At 42.1% G+C, this 16,551-nt stretch overlaps 1 protein-coding gene across 3 annotated transcripts in view; it reads left to right on the top strand.

The window, feature by feature from the left end:
- TENM2 (teneurin transmembrane protein 2) overlaps positions 1 to 16,551 on the top strand; it is a 943,516-nt gene that overhangs the window by 720,268 nt on the left and 206,697 nt on the right. For 2 of the 3 annotated variants that reach the window (XM_047073159.1, XM_047073150.1), the window contains exon 6: positions 3,433 to 3,555. The exons of the other annotated variant lie outside the window; for it this stretch is intronic. In XM_047073159.1, the coding sequence (XP_046929115.1) occupies positions 3,433 to 3,555 (123 nt within the window). The remainder of the gene's footprint in view (positions 1 to 3,432; positions 3,556 to 16,551) is intronic. 3 annotated transcript variants of the gene reach the window in all.

Raw genomic sequence — 16,551 nt, 5'->3', positions numbered from 1 at the left:
AATATGGAAAATGGTCATTCGTCAACCACAGTGAGATTATCATGAGTTTCGAGCAAAAGACCAGGTTTGCTGAGATCCCATTGCAAACCAGAATTTGTACCCAAATCACTATGAAATATGAAGCAGATAACCACTTCCACTGTTATCTTCCTCTGATTGTGAAATCCCCCAGTGATCAAACTTCATAGTCAGTAGTTTCTTTGTCTATGAAATGGGGATGGGGATAGTACCAACCAGAGATGCGAGTCATACATCTTAAGGTAATACCTGTAGAATGGCTCCTAAAGTGCTGGCCATAGAAGGGGTTCAAGGACTGGCAGCAGGTACTGATAACACTAGTATCCAAAATAGCTTCTCTTTGTAGTCTCGTCCCTATTGCTGCCAGCACTGTTGTAGTCCACCCTCCACGCCTCTCTATTACATATGTTTGATTTGTGAGAGTATAATGTCCTACAATCCAGCCCCTCATATCTAACTCCATATGTCATTATCTATTCTGGTAAACATTTATGGATGGAATGCCTTCTATATTCAAGACATTCTGCTAGATCTTCGAGGATGTTGTGGACACTTGACCTCTCTCAAGCCCTCAGCAGCCATTATTCTACCTGTAAAGGGAAATATTTTCAGAAGGTGAAGGGAGAGATTGATGGAGACACGGATTTCTCAGCCCCAGCCATATAGCAAATCAGTAGCAGAATAAGAAACAGAGTTCTCATTAGTCAGGAAACTCATTTACTTCACAGCTCTCCTGGGTCTTCTTTATCCTAAGGACACTTTAGTCCATCCCCATAGGCCAGAAAGATACTCTCATTTTCTTACTCAAGTAAGAGAGAAGGAATAGCTGACCAAGAAAAAAAAAAAAAAAAAAAGTACAAAAAAAAGCCTATTTCAGCGTCCCTCCCAAAAAACAAAAGAAGGTGGTTATACCCCTGATATAATTCTCACTTATTTGCTTAACGTTCAGTTCAACAACAGAAAATATGCCCAAACTTGAGTTTCATTTTTTTGCCTCGCTTCTGCTGGGATGACAGAGCTTACACTCAGCAGATTTGGCTCTTCCCCTTTGCCTGTCTCCATCTCACTTTCTTATTTTCTTTTCACTTCTGGGAGTTGTCTGAGCAGTTACTTGTCCCCTCTGACCCTAACCCTTCTCACCCCATCTCTCATCTTCTTGTTTTCAGAATACTTTTCTTTTTTTTTTTTTAATAAAAAGATGCTATGTAACCCGAAACAAAAAGGGAGGGGTGAGCGTTTCTGCAAACAGAACTTAGTTTCATGAATGCCCTCCTTATGCACAAGAAGATTAGGGTATTGTCTGCTTGCTGTTCTCTCGAAGTTGAAGTTGATGGTTGCAGTATGTTCCTCATCTTGGAGTGCCAAGACTGGGTTTCCAAAGAGGGGAACAGCTTTGAAAAGAGACTCACACTGATGGGGCGTTGGGCAGATTGGCATTCTTGCCTGATAGACCCACAGCTTCCTTCTCTAGATGAGAAACTCAAAGCTTTGTTAGGCCTGAGCCCAGCTGCACCTGCAGTACTGGTCTATGTATATCTTAAAACGCAGGGAGACCCTTCATGAGGGAACCACACCTCCACTGCAGCAGCAAGCAGGCTCAAGGCAAGTCCCAAGACCCAAGAGCGGCATTTAAAAAAAAAAAAAAAAGGGAATCATTTTAAAATAGATAATTCCTTGGCTCCCTTTCACCTGGTAATTACAAATCAGAAGCTATCGTTATCTCGAAGCAGCCACGATTAGTTCTCATTTCCTGACCTCTGTACAGTGAAAATATGTCATTATTTGAGGCAATAGAATCCGGTCTCTTCAAGTGAGTGACCTACATATAACGGATAAACTGCAGGAGAAAATTAGGTGTTACCTTGACAGAAAGTGTATAGTAAATGTCACTTATTCTTATTAGTATTTATCATCTCAAAGAGTTGCCTTACACTTCAAAGTAATGTATAGGGGGAAAAAAACATGGCTCTGAAATGGGGAAGTGTGCAAAAAAATAAAATTAAAAAGCAGATATACACACAGGGACACCTTGGCACATTAATCTGCGGCCATCAATCTGAGCTGTATTGTTTGAAGATAGGTTTTTAACCTTAATAGAATGCAGCCTGACTTTAAGTGGTGGTAGGCATGCAGAATTAATTGCCGTGTGAACAATTTCCTAAGCATTGTTAATTGCGTTTCCTGTGGTTAATTGTTTCTCCCATCCCACATCATGCCCTGAACCTTTCCCTGTCAACAGCCCTTTCTCTCCTGCAGCGCTGGAACCCTAGCAACAGCATCAACCTATGTCCGGTTGAAATGCCAGACAGACACAGTGTGGTTATTGTTTGAATGGGCAGTATGCAGGGGAGTGTACTCCTTATTTATCTGCAAATGAAGCATTTCTTAGATGGGGACTGAAAGAATACAGGTGTTTGGGATTTGCCTTTCATTCCACGTAGCAAAAACAACTCCCCCAGAACCATGGAAGATGGGGTGATTTGAGCTTGAGAAACCACCTGGGAAGTGGTGAGCTGGCACAGGGTGACAAGAAAGACAGGAGGGAAGGAAGGAAGTTTGTGTTGAAGGTTTGCAGTACACGTGGAAATAAAGCAAGAGTCCTACAAACATGTTTGTCTCATTAGCAAAGATAGCACCTTGGCACTCCGGCTCCCTCTGTCCCCGTGGGAAAGCGTGGGTGCGGGTGCAGGGTGTGAGAGGGAATCATCACAGTATTTTTGTGAAAGGACCCCATTCTACAACCACCCCTGAGCTTTTTCTACAGTGGGCTGAAAGGTACCCACTTAGCAGGAAGAGAGGTGGAAAGGAAAGGCAGTTTGAGAGCTTGAACTAGAATGGTGAGCTTACAGGGGCCAGTCCAGCTGTGAGCAATACTTGCTGCATTGCTGTTTTAGTGCAACTACAGTCTCAGCAGCAGACCATCCCATCTGGGGAGCCTTGTTTCGACACTGACTGTTTTGAGTAGTTTGGGGGAAATTATCCTTGTCAACGCCCTTGGACCCTCAGTCTAAAAACAGCTGCATCCACAGTGTGGGAGAGGTTGGATGTGATGGAGCAGTATTCTTTACAGCGATTCCAGAGGGACATTTTCTCCTCCGTGGTAGAGAGGCCTGAACTCTGATTCCCCCTCCTCTTCTCCCCACCTTGGCGATCCTCTCACCAAAGGTGGTGAACAGCAGCACAGGGAGAGGAGACCTAATCACCCGGATCTCCTCCCTTTCTGTATTTAGCTAATCCCTGAGGCCTGGGGTAAGCTGGGGTTTTTTTGTTGATGTTGTTTTTGGGTTTTTTTGTTTTTTGAAGTGCAGCTTCCTTAAAAGGCAATTGCTTGGAAGAGGCACCTGGCCCTCCCCCCTTGACATTTGCATTGCTGAATTATCTATTCATATTTTCATTACTTTGTCTCTCCTGCAGCAATGCATCTGCTCGGACTCAATTGGCAACTGCAGCCGGCAGATGGACACACCTTTAACAATGGGATAAGGACCGGCCTACCAGGAAGCGATGATGTGGCAACAATGCCATCTGGAGGCAAAGGTGAGGTTACAGCTGCTGCTTGCCCTCTTGAGGTCACAGGGAAATTCAGAGCTCCCGCCAACCGGTTTAGGTTTTCTAATCCAAATCTTGGAAGGTACACAAAAAGGAAAAGAAATTGGGGGGGGGGGGGGCAAAACCATTGCCTTTCGTAGGTGCCCCTGTTAAAAGCTGTTTGCTGTTCCTGTCTGTTAGCTGCGTTTGGCTGGAGCCACTGAGAGTTGGCACCCCGCCTTCCCAGACCAATGTGCATACCTCTGCTATCTGGAGCCACTTGAAAGCCTCCCAAGGCCCGAGCAGAAGCAGCAGCAACAGCAGCAGCTGGAGAGGCAGCAGCAGCAGCAGGAGAAAGTCCTGCCTAATCAAGAAAGCCCAGAGCAGCAGGCTGCGCGTGCCGCTAGACCAGAGCCCACTCCCCAGAGGAGAGAGGCAGCCTCCCCAGGGAGGAAGGGCTGCCTGGCAGGAAAGAGAAAGATTCTGAGCTGTTCTGCTTTGGGAGAGAATAGAACAGAGTTTTGACAACTCAGGGAACAAAGCTTCTCTCCTCAGAACAGTAAAGGGGACAATGGAGATGTTTATTGAAGCAATCAGGCAACTGTATTCTTGCAGGAAAAAAAAAAAAATAGGTGCTAACAAGGTGCTAAGAAGGAAGAGAAAAAACAGGACTGTGAGGAGGTAGAGACAGGGGGCAATTAAAAAAAAAACAACAGCAGCCGATGGCAGACTGTGGGGTGTGCTTGAGTCAGGATGGAAATCTCAAACAGGAGAGATGGTGTGGAAGGGCTTCTCCAAACACAGACTCTTCCACTCTGCCTCCTAGCACATCAGAACAGTTTACCTAGCACAGTTTACCCCCATGTTTCTTAAAATACCCCGCAGAGATAGTTCAGAGACAAGAAAGGAAATAACGTTTACTGGACACCTGGTGTGCACCAAGCTAAGCATTGCCTAGTTTCAACAGCTCTAAAAGGAAGGGTATCGTCTCAGGGAAACCAAGCCCAGGGTGTTTTGGAAATTTTCCCCAATCAAACACCTAGGCAGGTACAGACTTAAACTCAAGTCTGTGCTCTGTGCATCTTTGGGCAAGTTGTTGGGGTATTCCTCAGCACCATCATTTCCCACAGAGAAGATTCCAGAATTCATCTTCCCTTAGAGATGCGCGTTAGTCATACTGAGATGTTAATGTTGCTTAAATTATTCTCCCTGGAGTTGTCCTAATGGCATTGAGTGTAACTTTTTTGTCTTTCTTTGTATCCCATCTTCAAGAATCGCTCTACTCATCCATCCTAATCATAACGCTAAATTACCTTTAAGTAAGCATGAAAAAGTTTTATCTGAGGATGAAATTATATGCTTTCCATTAGCAGGTAACTAAAACTAGATCTAAAAATGGAAAGTATATCTTGCCTTAACGGATCATGTTCTGCCTTAACTGACCAAAAAGCCTGAAGCCAGATTTGTTGGTCTCTGATGTGTAGTCCATTCCCTCCAGTGTTTGACACCATCCACAGCTCCTGTTTCCTTTATGACGGTGTTTCTCTGTGGGGCATTTTTGGCCCCCAGGGGACATTGGGCAAGTGTCTGAAGACTTCTTTGTTGTCACAGTTAGAGGAGTTGCAACTGGCATTTAGCAGAGAGAGGCTGAGATGCCGTTAAGTAAAAGGACAGCCCCTACAACGAAGAATGATCCTGCCCAAGAGGTCCATGGTGCTGCTCTTGGAGAAACGCTTTAGGGGGTCTCTGCTGCTTCTGATCCCTAAGCTCCCTTTAATCTACAAGTCAGCAGCACCCTGCCCCTTGAGAAGAATGCAGAACACACATTTGAAAGTGAATATGCATATTCGCTCATGGGGCACAGGTATATATTTGGTATGTATACATTCTGAAGTTACATGCAAATGCTTCTTAAATAGCATCCTTTACCGAAGAGACTCACAGATTGGCACTAACTTCCATAAGTTAAGGTCAGCCACTCTGCGCATTTGTGATTAAGTTTTGTTTCCAACTCCCACCCCCACTTGAACATCCCATATCAGCAGAACTGAAGATTCCCTGAAGAGAACAAGTCCTAACTAAGAGTACAGTGTCTCTCAATTAAATGAAGAAACACTTTCCACAGTGCCTTTGGAAAGACCAGAATTTTCCCCCTCAGATGCAACATGCTTTTTTAAGTCCTGTAACATCACCAGTTATTTTCCAAATGAGTTTACAAGATAGTAAAATGGTTGCCAAATTGTTGTCCAATGAATTCTGTCAATAGGACTCTTATGAAAAAGTGTGAGAATTTAAAATAAAGTTGAACGAAAACTGGGAACATCTCCTTTCTGAACACCAAAGAGTACTCTTCTTATGACCGAAGACAGCAGATCTCTCAAGCTGTTGTAAAGTTTGGTCTAAAAAAATAACTAGAAAGATTTTGGCTTTCTCACAGCCACCTATGTCTTTTTGAAAAAGTGAACCTCAGGTTTCAATTTCTTTACCTAGTGACCTCCCTCCTCCCCACTCCCCAATTCTATACATTTAGATAACCTGAATCAATTCCCATCGACTAGTTTTCCAGTGTTTCAAAGAGACAATCAAGATATATTGGCAATAAGTTAATTAAATAACACCCCCTCCATTTTTTTGTGGTATACGATAATCCTTCACTCTGATAATGTTTTAATCAAGATACACCACACATTGCCAGGGAGGTTAATCTTATTAAGCAATTACTGGGTAAGTATCCAGCAGAAGCAAATTAAAATGTAAGCAAAACAAGGGTATGTGAGTTCCATCTAAGATGGCACATCGATAGAGATTTCATTACTTGGTCTTTAGGAGTGTTTACATTGCTCAGATTTGGAAAGGAGTCTAATAGACAGGGCAGCCTACACTGTCTGATATGTTAGTGGAAACAAAGCACTTGATTAATTAGTTAGGAGAGTATGTTCTTTGGGCTTTGTCTTCCCTTTTCCATTTGTTGTTGTTCATGGTTTATTTTTTCTCCATTCTCTCTTTCAATTAAACCTTAATGTGGTTGGTTTGGTTGTTGGGTTTCACATCAAGAAAAGGGAGCCCACAGACTGCCAGAATCACTCACCATCTCGAGTGTATTTCTATGTTAAAAGGAATGAACTCATACATCTTCATTACAAGAGCACAGAGCACTTTTTCTATAGATCTGGGATTAGATAAGCCTTGAGAACGAAGATTCAATACAGTGTTCTGACCTGGTCAGATAACATAAGGGAATCCAGTTTGATTGGCTAGGCCCAGAGGCAAAGAATACAAGAGCTTTTAAAGGGCACATCACATGTAGCCAATTTGTGCACTGATCTTAAGAAAGAATAAACTCCCAAGTAGAATTTCATGGATCATTCTCAAAACCTATCACTCATTTTAAAGTCAAGGTGTCCTCTATATCAGAGGTCAGCAAATAACATCTCATGAACCAAATCAGGCCAGCCATGTGTTTTTGCAAATAAAGTTTTATTGGAGCACAGCCATATTCATTCATTGCCTATGGCTGCTTTTGCACTACAACAATGGAGCTGAGTAGATGCAACACAGATGAGATGGCCCACTAAAGCATAAAATATTTGTTACCTGACCCATTATGGAAGTTTGCCTACTACTCTGTATCATTTGCAAACCTATGTCTGCTCTCATTGGACTGTTCTGCAACTATAAATTATAGGAGATGAGGCAGAAGAGACCAAACTCCCAATAGATGAGTCTTTCCGTCTTGACCAAGGGTTGGGCATATTTTGGGTAACATTGCATCGACAGATTCTGTGTAACATATGACTCTAGAGTTGGTCCAGCTGGTTACAACTGTCAGCTCCATCACTTAGCTGCTTGAACATAAGCAGGTCATTTGTCCTCCCTCAGCCACCAATTCCTCATCGGTAAAATGGAACTCCTCACACTTGGCATCCAGTATAAAGGAGACAGTGCTTGTAAAACATGGTGTGTGGCATCAGGCAGTTAATAAGAGATCCGGGAATATTAGTTGTCACTGACATCATCATGCCATCTCTCAGTTACTCCATTTAACAAGCATCCACGGGCTGACACTTCTTATGAGGTATTGTAGTTTCCAAAGGTGAAGGCTGCCTTCAGAATATCAAGATAGAGAGTCGTTCTGCTTCATCTTTTCCCTTTGCCTTCTAAGAATTAGAACCAACCCAGATGTGGAGACTTCTTCCCAAACATTTGCTTGATGAGGTCAGTGGGAAGCAAGACTTCCCATTCACAAGGGCCAATGTGCAAAACAAGCTGGCCCGTTCCCCACAGCATTATTTGTCTCACTGCAGCTTGAGTTCCATCACTGCCAGACTGTCTGTTTTAAGCCCCACCATTCTCGGTTTATAACTCAGCTGTAAACATTTATTTGTGCCTGGAGCACATTTCTTTCCTACCCTTTGAAAAAAAAAAATCAGAATTTCCAGATGGTATGCAAGTTGGAAAAAAATGGCAAAGACTGTTATTCTGTTTAGAAACATGTTTTTCTACACTTGCCCTTTCAGCAAAAACTTCATAATGATTTTTACTAGTTGGCTTAATGCATGGTACTAGGAGCCAGATTAGCAGGGAGGTTGGTAATTCTTCCTCTGGCTCTTGTCAGCCTCTCAATGAACACAGCCCAGGGTTTCAAAATGATCACTTCTCTACATGGGGCTTTCTCAAAGTCAGTGAAGTTCCCAGAAGGGCAAGGGGTGGTTATGTTTGAGCCAACCATTACAATACTGCACGTCTACTGGCAAATATACCAATAGCCTACATACCAATGTAACAACTCCTCTCAGTTTGGAGGCCATCTTATTCTCCCTTTGTTACATGTGAGTACTGCTTACGTGCTTCATATTGCTGATTTTAGCTTCTGATTGCTACCCACAACCCCGTTCTAAGTTGTCTAATTTCTGTTGTACCTGACATCATTTTGGGTTGACATGGGTATTAATAGCACGATAATCTATCTCCCTCCCTAGTGCATTTATCCTCACTTGTGTTGGCACGTTTCCCTTTCAGAGTTGACTTGTACATCCAGAGGGTGGTCCCTGCCACCTGTTGGGATACACACCTCTTTGTATGTCTTGTATTTAGGCCAATGTCTGAAAAGCAGTCAGCGGGGTGATTAGAAATGTGGGTTCTCGAAGCGTTCGTACTTTGGATCCCAGTTCTACCACTTAAGAGCTGTGTGACCTTAAGCAAGTCACTGTATTTTCATGGTTCTCTAATCTGAAAACCAGAAAGTCACAAACATATCAGGAGATGGCATGGCCAGCAGTAACCACTCAGTAAATTTTAGCTGCTATAAATAACACTAATAAACTGAACTACATATTAATGCAGAATCATGCTCACCTGAATGGTCAGATAAATAAATGTCTGTTAATTCCCCTAGTGGCAAAGAGTTGGCCATTTTTATCTAAGGTGACAAATTGGGTTTCAAAAGATGTAAAGGCCACATGTAGTCCCAACAGCTGAAGGATTCTATAAAAATCATTATTGCTGTGTGATGTTGTGAATACATCATGGGAGCAGTGAACACTGAGGATAGAAATCTATTCCTGAAGAATAGCCAGCCAGCAGCAGGGTGAAGGCTGATGGGCTGATTCAGAGGAGCTGTAGTGTAAGGCAGTGAATCTAATGTCCTTAGGAGAATCTCTTTGCCTATCTCTTGGTTAAACAGAAGCTTCAGATGGTTGTCCTGATTCCCAAATAAATGGAAACGAGGTGTAATGACTGAAGCAATAATCTGAATTCAACTTTATTTGCAATAGATAAAAATATGTGAGGCAGAATAATCTGTAAGGCAGATTTATGCTGAGGTGCCTCTGGAGTTCGGTTAAGTTTAGGAAGTATTAATATGAGGTTTCATTTCCCGGCTATGACTATGAGTCCATTCCCGTTATCACTTGTTTGGGGAATAGTCTCGCTGTTTCCATAAATGAATTATGGCAACATTTTCTGAAATGATTAGCTCCTAATGTGGCTATGGAAGGCTGTCGTTTTGCTCGACATCAGTCTTATTTAACTGGTTGGAATTTTAGGTACGTGTTTCTGAAATAGGCAATAGCTTCACATTTACATGAGCACTCTTCCGTGGAGTTATAGAGGTGGACTGTCCTATAAAATTGATCATTAGAGTGTTGCCTCAAAAATCCAAGAAATCTCATCTTTAAGCTGGAGATGAATCAGCCAGAACCATCATGAAGCATCTGCTTTTTAGGGCAAAATGATCATCATCTCCACTTTTGGTCCTGCATCTCATAGATAGGGAGGAAAGTTTGACATAGAAGCCGCAGCTCAGGGAAATGTGGGTGGGACTCAGTGCTCCTTGCCAGGACATGATGCTCAGTCACTACCCAGAACCCAAGGGTGGTGGCCAGTCTTTCACTGAATGATTATGGGATGGCTGTTTAAATCTTCTCCTGATGCCACCAACTGAAGCCCACACTGAGTCCCTGGGACCATGCCCTGCTGCCTGGATGAGGGATACTGGGGGTATGATGTGCATCCCAACGTTTGATGTTGAGCAAAAATTACCTAGCGCTATCATAGATGCTTGACAAATATTTGTTGCATCAAGTATGAATGAATGATCTGCACAACATTGCTTGGGACACTTGTTAGTCATTGTTAAATAAAATCTGGCAGCTTTTTGCTAAAGTAGGCTCCAGAGAGTTGTCCACCTGAAAAGCAGCTAGAGTATACAGCAACATGGGCAATTTGGAACTCGATCTTGTGACTTTGTTTTTTCTGCTTTTAGCACCTTCCTTCACGTGACTGGTCCCTCCTTATCTATAGACATATTGATCACTCATTGAATATTGATTTCAGCTGCTCTAGAAAATGACTTCCTGCTTCACTGAGTCCTATCCCAACCCGTGGCCCTTTATCTCATTGTCACCTACACTAGTTCATTGTACCTATGCTGGGCAGCCTATATTTTAACTATACCATCATAAATTTATACTCTAAATCTGGGAAAAATAGTTATGGCTGTGTTTGGGTAGCACAACACCTGGGTAGAAAGATGTAGAAGTGCCACAGATTGGGTACTACATATGTTACCCTGGTTAATCCTCAGAAACCACCCCATTATACAGATGAGTAGACAAACCCAGAGAAAGGGAGTGGTTAGCCCAAAGGCAACAGCTGGTAGTTGTCAGAGCTGGGATTCAAACCCAGGGCTGACAGCTTCACTGTCCAACATGCCTCCTGAGACAGCCCAAAGGCAACAGATAGTAGTTGTCAGAGCTGGGATTCAAACCCAGGGCTGACAGCTTCACTGTCCAACATGCCTCCTGAGGTCTCAGATCTTCTCAGTAAAGGATAGAAAGTGTGATTACTTTGCTTCCTTGTTGTCTGTCTCTCAGTGGCACCCCATTAGGAATTAACCATGTTGGGGTCCTAGAACACAAGCAGGGCCAGTGGGAGCCCAGATTTAGATCCTCCTTGGTGGGACTGGGAGCCTGACTCAGGGTGCTGACCTCCTTGACCTTCAGGAGCAACACAGATCTTCATTCCTGTTGGACACCAGCCCAGGGACTTGACCTCGCCCAGGGACTTGACCTCTAGGAACAAAGCTACTGAGATGGTTCCCCACACTGGTTTCAGCAGTTTACAAATGACAGCTTTCCTATTTATGTCTTTCAAGGCAATGTTTGCATAACATTTTCTTCCTTTTTTATTGTTTTTAACATTACAGAAGTTTTGCACACTCAATTTATTTTATTTTTTTAACGTTTTATTTTTGAGACAGAGAGAGACAGAGCATGAATGGGGGCAGGTCAGAGAGAGAGGGACACACAGAATCCGAAGCAGATTCCAGGCTCTGCCAGGCTCTGAGCTGTCAGCACAGAGCCCGACACGGGGCTCGAACTCACGGACTGTGAGATCACGACCTGAGCTGAAGTCGGACGCTTAACCAACTAAGCCACCCAGGCTCCCCTGCACACTCAATTTAAAGATGTTTTTTAATTATGTAGAAAAGCTTTTTTTTCCTCTGTTACAAAGAATGTTGTGTAACAACTGGCAAATTTGAATCAGATCTTTAAGTTAGAAATACATTGTATCAATGTTGATTTACTGTTTTTGATAACTGTACAGTGGCTCTGAAAAAGAATGCCTTTGTTTTTAGGAAAAACACATAGAAGAATCAAGAGGTAAAAGGAACAACCTATCTGTAACTTATTCTCCATTCTTCAGAAAAAAAATAGAGAAAAGAAAGAATGATAGAACAAATATGTATTAAATTTATGGAATCTGGGTGAATGATATGCAGGAATTCTTTGTACTGTTTTCTAAAAATGTTACTGTAAATCTGAAATTATTTCAAAATGAAAATTTTTTTATATAAAAGTATTGAAAACTCCACTTTGCAAAAGCAGAATTCAGTTGCCATTATCTGGAGAATTTACTTTGAAAGTAGTCACTAGCTTTTAATAGTAATTGTAACTTATGTTAAATGAATTGAATTTGTTAAAAGTGAAATCAGATAACCTCTCCTCCCTCCTGCGGACCACACACACACACACACACACACACACCACACACACTCTTTGTAGCATATATCCAGAGATGACTCACCCCTCCTCACCCCCTAGCTCTCTCTGTTAGAACACAGTAGACTACAGTGTAATGTCCCATAAGATACTCTGAGTCCAAACCTCTCTCATGTAGATAAGGACACGGAGACTTTGAGAGCTAGAACTGCCTCAAACTAGTCAGCTGCTTAGTAGCAAGGAGGGAGTTCAAACAAACAGTTCATTTACACCCCTGTTTCTTTCCACAAAAGGTCCAAGGTTAAATATCAGGAATAAGACCCTTCGCTTTTGGTTGTTATCTAACAACCTTTCCACCATATTCCAGTCTCCCTGGTTTGCTTATTTATGTATAAGGTTTTATACAGAAGGTATATTAAGAGTTTATTCATGATTTTTGAAGAGGATTCTCAGTGAAGATTCCTTTAAATAGTAAATTTCCCCATAAAGCTTTCAAGCTTTTGGTTTTACTGGGGGGGGGGAGTCAGTTTACATGCAACTTTTCAAAGTAAATCTACTTTAAGGCACTCATTTTTACCTGGTGGTCACAGGGGTTATGTTAAAACACCCCAGCAGCTGGGCAGGTAAAACTTGATTCAGTTCAGCAAGCATTTATAAATCATCCATGGTTTGCCAGGTGCAAACCTTATAGAACCCAAAGATGCATTTGCACCTCTATCTGACCTCAGGGAGTGCAGTGTCTAATATGAGAGACTTACGAAGGCAAGCAAAATCAATTATAGGACCTAACAACAGGTGCTGGACCCTGCAGTAGACTTAAGAGTAAATGCTATGAACACTCAGAGAAAGAGTCTACTTATTTGATGGTAGGAGTGAAGGCTGGGTGTAAAGGAAAAGACAGCATCAGTGTGAAGGTGCAGCTGACCTGGACCTTCATTTCAGGGCTACTCAATAAAACAGGTTTATCAGTAAAGTAATCATACCAGCTCTGGAAAGTCCCACCAAAAATCAGTAGTGGGAACAGATCCCAACCAACAATTTTACACTTGTTCCCATAGTTAAGTCTATTCCAGAAGAATTAGGCACTGTCTCTTGATTGGTAGATATACAAATATATATAGATATAGATATAGATATACACATATACATAAACATATATATCACATATCCATGCAATGTTTTTTTTTTCTTTTTCTTTTAGAAAATCTTTTACTCTAGGGGCCCCTAGGTGGTCAGTTGGTTTACTGTCTGACTCTTGATTTGCGTTCAGGTCATGATCTCACAGTTCTGAGATCGAGCCCCGCAACAGGCTCCAGGATGACCTGCTTAGGATTCTCTCTCCCTCTCTCTCTGCCCCTTCCCATAAGATACTCTGCTCACACGCACACACATTCATTCATTCATTCTCTCTCTCTCTCTGTCTCTCTCTCTCTCAAATAAATTTTTAAAAAAGGAAAATCCTTTACTCTAAAAAGAAAGCCAGGTGCTTTCCCATATAGCTCTTCATTTTTTTATTTAATTAAATGAAGCTAACTAGCATATATTTTGCTATTATTATGTGCCAGGCTCTGTACAAAGCCCTTTGTATACTTCCATTTGTTACTCCCACCCTATGAGATAGTTACTATAAAGAAGAATGGAGACCCAGAGAGGTTAAGCAAATTGCTAGAGGTCCACAGCAAGGAAGAACCAGAGACAGAATTTAAACCCACTGTGTCTGGCTGCAAAACCTGTACTTCATCACCCAATGTACTTCCTCCTTTAGTGGATTGGAAATGAAGAAGGGGAGCACATGAAATCCTAGGAGGAGGTGTGAATACTGAAAAGGCAGCCTGTACTCGCTGATGGTAGCAGCTAATTTACAGAAGGTGGTGTCCTGAAGTTGGGTCTAGTAAAAGAACAGGGCTCCCACTGCTGTACAAACCAAGCCCCTGAGGCTCCTTGTCTGAATTCCTCCAGAGCAACCATTCTCTGGCAGCTGGCTCCCTTGTGAATCTCTTGCATCCTCATTGGGCTTGACATTATCAAAATCCGTTTAGGTTTCAACAGTAGATTAGCAGGCTCGTGGGTGCTGATTTCCTGCTTCTTTTTCATATCCTGTCATTAACCCAGCAACCCCTGAAAGCCCAACAGACATGGAGGAAAGCCCATCTTATTAAGTTTAAAGATGAATAATTTCTTTAAAATTCTTTTTTTATTTTAAATGAATTTCTTTAACTTGTTGCCACACTGTGATTGCTGGGTTTATTTTTGGTTTCTATCAGAGGCCCCTAAACTATTCTTCCCCAGGGGTCTTTTTTATTACACCTCTTCCTTACTGGGTCCTTTTTATTATATCCCTTCCCCCCAAAGACCCTAATGTGGGGGGGGGAAGTCTGCCAAAAGCAGCATTTTTACATACAAATTAGTTCAAATTATAATAATTAGAGCTTCTGATTAATGGATGATAACAAGTATTTCCCCCTGGACATGCCATTATTTCAGCAAAATCAACAACACTCTATTTAGGCTGAGAGCCTTATTGATAATAATAGTAATGGTAGCTAATTTTTATTTAGGACTTCTGTTGTGCCTAAAATTAAGAGCTTTGCATGGATTAACTCATTAAATCCTCACAACAACCCTATGAAATAAGTAATAGTATCCCAACTATTCAGATGTGGGAACTAAGACATAGAGAATTGATACACTTAGCAAGTATCAAAGGTAGGATTTGAACCAGGGCAGTCTCCGCCCAGAATCTCTGTCTTCCATACCATGCATTATTCCTCCCCCTACAGAGAAGTATTCCATGTCCATTATCCACATAAACATGTTTGAGGAATAAACCATCTAGTTCCATCTAAAGGTTTGACCCACTTGGGACTTACTATCTATTTCTTTCCTTAGCGATATTATGTGACAAGAGCTTCCAAACTTCCTTCAGAAACCTGTTCCCTAGTTTTGTTTTTCTAGAGGTCAAGAATTTCTTCTTAAAATCTCAACCATTGTTTCTCCTGCTTTATTTTAAGCCCTTGCTGACTTTTTATTTGATCCCCTATTGAGCTAAATAAAAATGAATCATTCCCTCTCTTGTTTTAAAAAGAAAAAATAAAAAGGAAAAAAAAATAACTTCATACCCTTGATATGCCCCGATTCGAGAGACCCCCGAAAACAAACCACCAGAGTCCAGAATCAAAGCCAAGTGGCAAGGGTCGTTTATTGCAGGTTTGAACCCGGTCCTCCGCGCACTCGTTGCCGGTGACGCTAAGAGGCCCCGAGTAAGGATCTTACAGCTTCTTTTATAGACAGGCACAAACAAGTTAGGGATATTTTTTAGAGGTTACAGAGCTGTTGTTGGTTAACATTTAAATTTGAACGCTCAGCAGAACTTGATTGGTTCCCACCTTTATTTCAAACCATTCAGCAGAACTTGACTGGTTCCCGCCTTTATGTCAGACTACAACCAGGCATGCCCTGGCTGGAAGGGGGGAACGGGGGGGGGGGGGGGGGGAACGGGGAGGGGGGAGTCTTTTCTTTGCAGTTGTGAGTACACCTGGTAATTTTTCTCTTAGTCTCTCACCCTCAAGTCATTCTGTGTTTTTCCTTTATAATTTAGGTATGGAAAACTGTCAGAAATCCAAAAATTTCACCTCTCCATTTTACAGATGGAGAAAGGACCATCAAGGTCATTTATGAGTCTTGTCTTAATGCAGGGGCCAGAATAGTGACAGACCAGGTCTGCTAAGTCAGACAGCTTCACTAACACTTTGTGCCAGCCTTCAGCTGCTTGTGGTTCCCACAACCTCTCCTGACCATCCAAATCTTTTACGCTGGACTGTTGCCAAATATAGATAAATATTTTCTCAAGAACCCATCCGTTCCAGAATGCAGAAGGGAACTTGATTCCCATCCTTTGCCCATTGGGCAGAAGAGGTTTTCCAATCCGCAAGGCCATCAAAGTGATGGGTTGAAAAGTGAAAAGTCCCCCAGAACTTCTTTCAGAAGTCCCTTTTGAACAAATCACAAATGACCATGATAAAACTAGGTTCCATCTAGGTTGTGTTCCCATTTAAGGGATCAGGGAAATGAGACTCCAACAGATTAACTGCTTTCCTTGTGTGACTACTAGCAACTCCCAGATTTTCCTGAATTCTGTGCTTGCAAATAAAACCACCCTCAGAAGTGTAGAAGGTACTGGCGGGTTCATTGCTATTAAATCCTCTTTAAAAATAGGTATTTCTGGAACTCCTTTCACTAAAGCTTTGAAGGAAGCTCAATGTGGGCAACCAATATTTTCTGTATTAGTGATTTCAAATGCAACAGAGATGCTATGATGATGCCATGACAGAGGTATGATTTCCACAGTGTGCTTAGACCCCTCCTGCTAACTCAAGGAAGGAGTCACCCCCAATATTAGATCAGTCTGACATCAAGTCCTTATTTTCTACAGTTATTTACTTTGGACTAATTTTTGTTCACAGTTGCTTCTTTCTATTTTAATTTAGGAAAATGTCGGAGAGTA

The sequence above is a fragment of the Lynx rufus genome, unplaced genomic scaffold, assembly GCF_022079265.1.
Source record: "Lynx rufus isolate CCGP_SWC_20201006 ecotype Redwood Valley unplaced genomic scaffold, mLynRuf1.p SCAF_1, whole genome shotgun sequence".
In the NCBI taxonomy this organism is placed as follows: domain Eukaryota; kingdom Metazoa; phylum Chordata; class Mammalia; order Carnivora; family Felidae; genus Lynx; species Lynx rufus.
The sequence above is the reverse complement of the archived record's forward strand: the minus strand, read 5'-3'. Positions and strand labels throughout refer to the sequence as shown.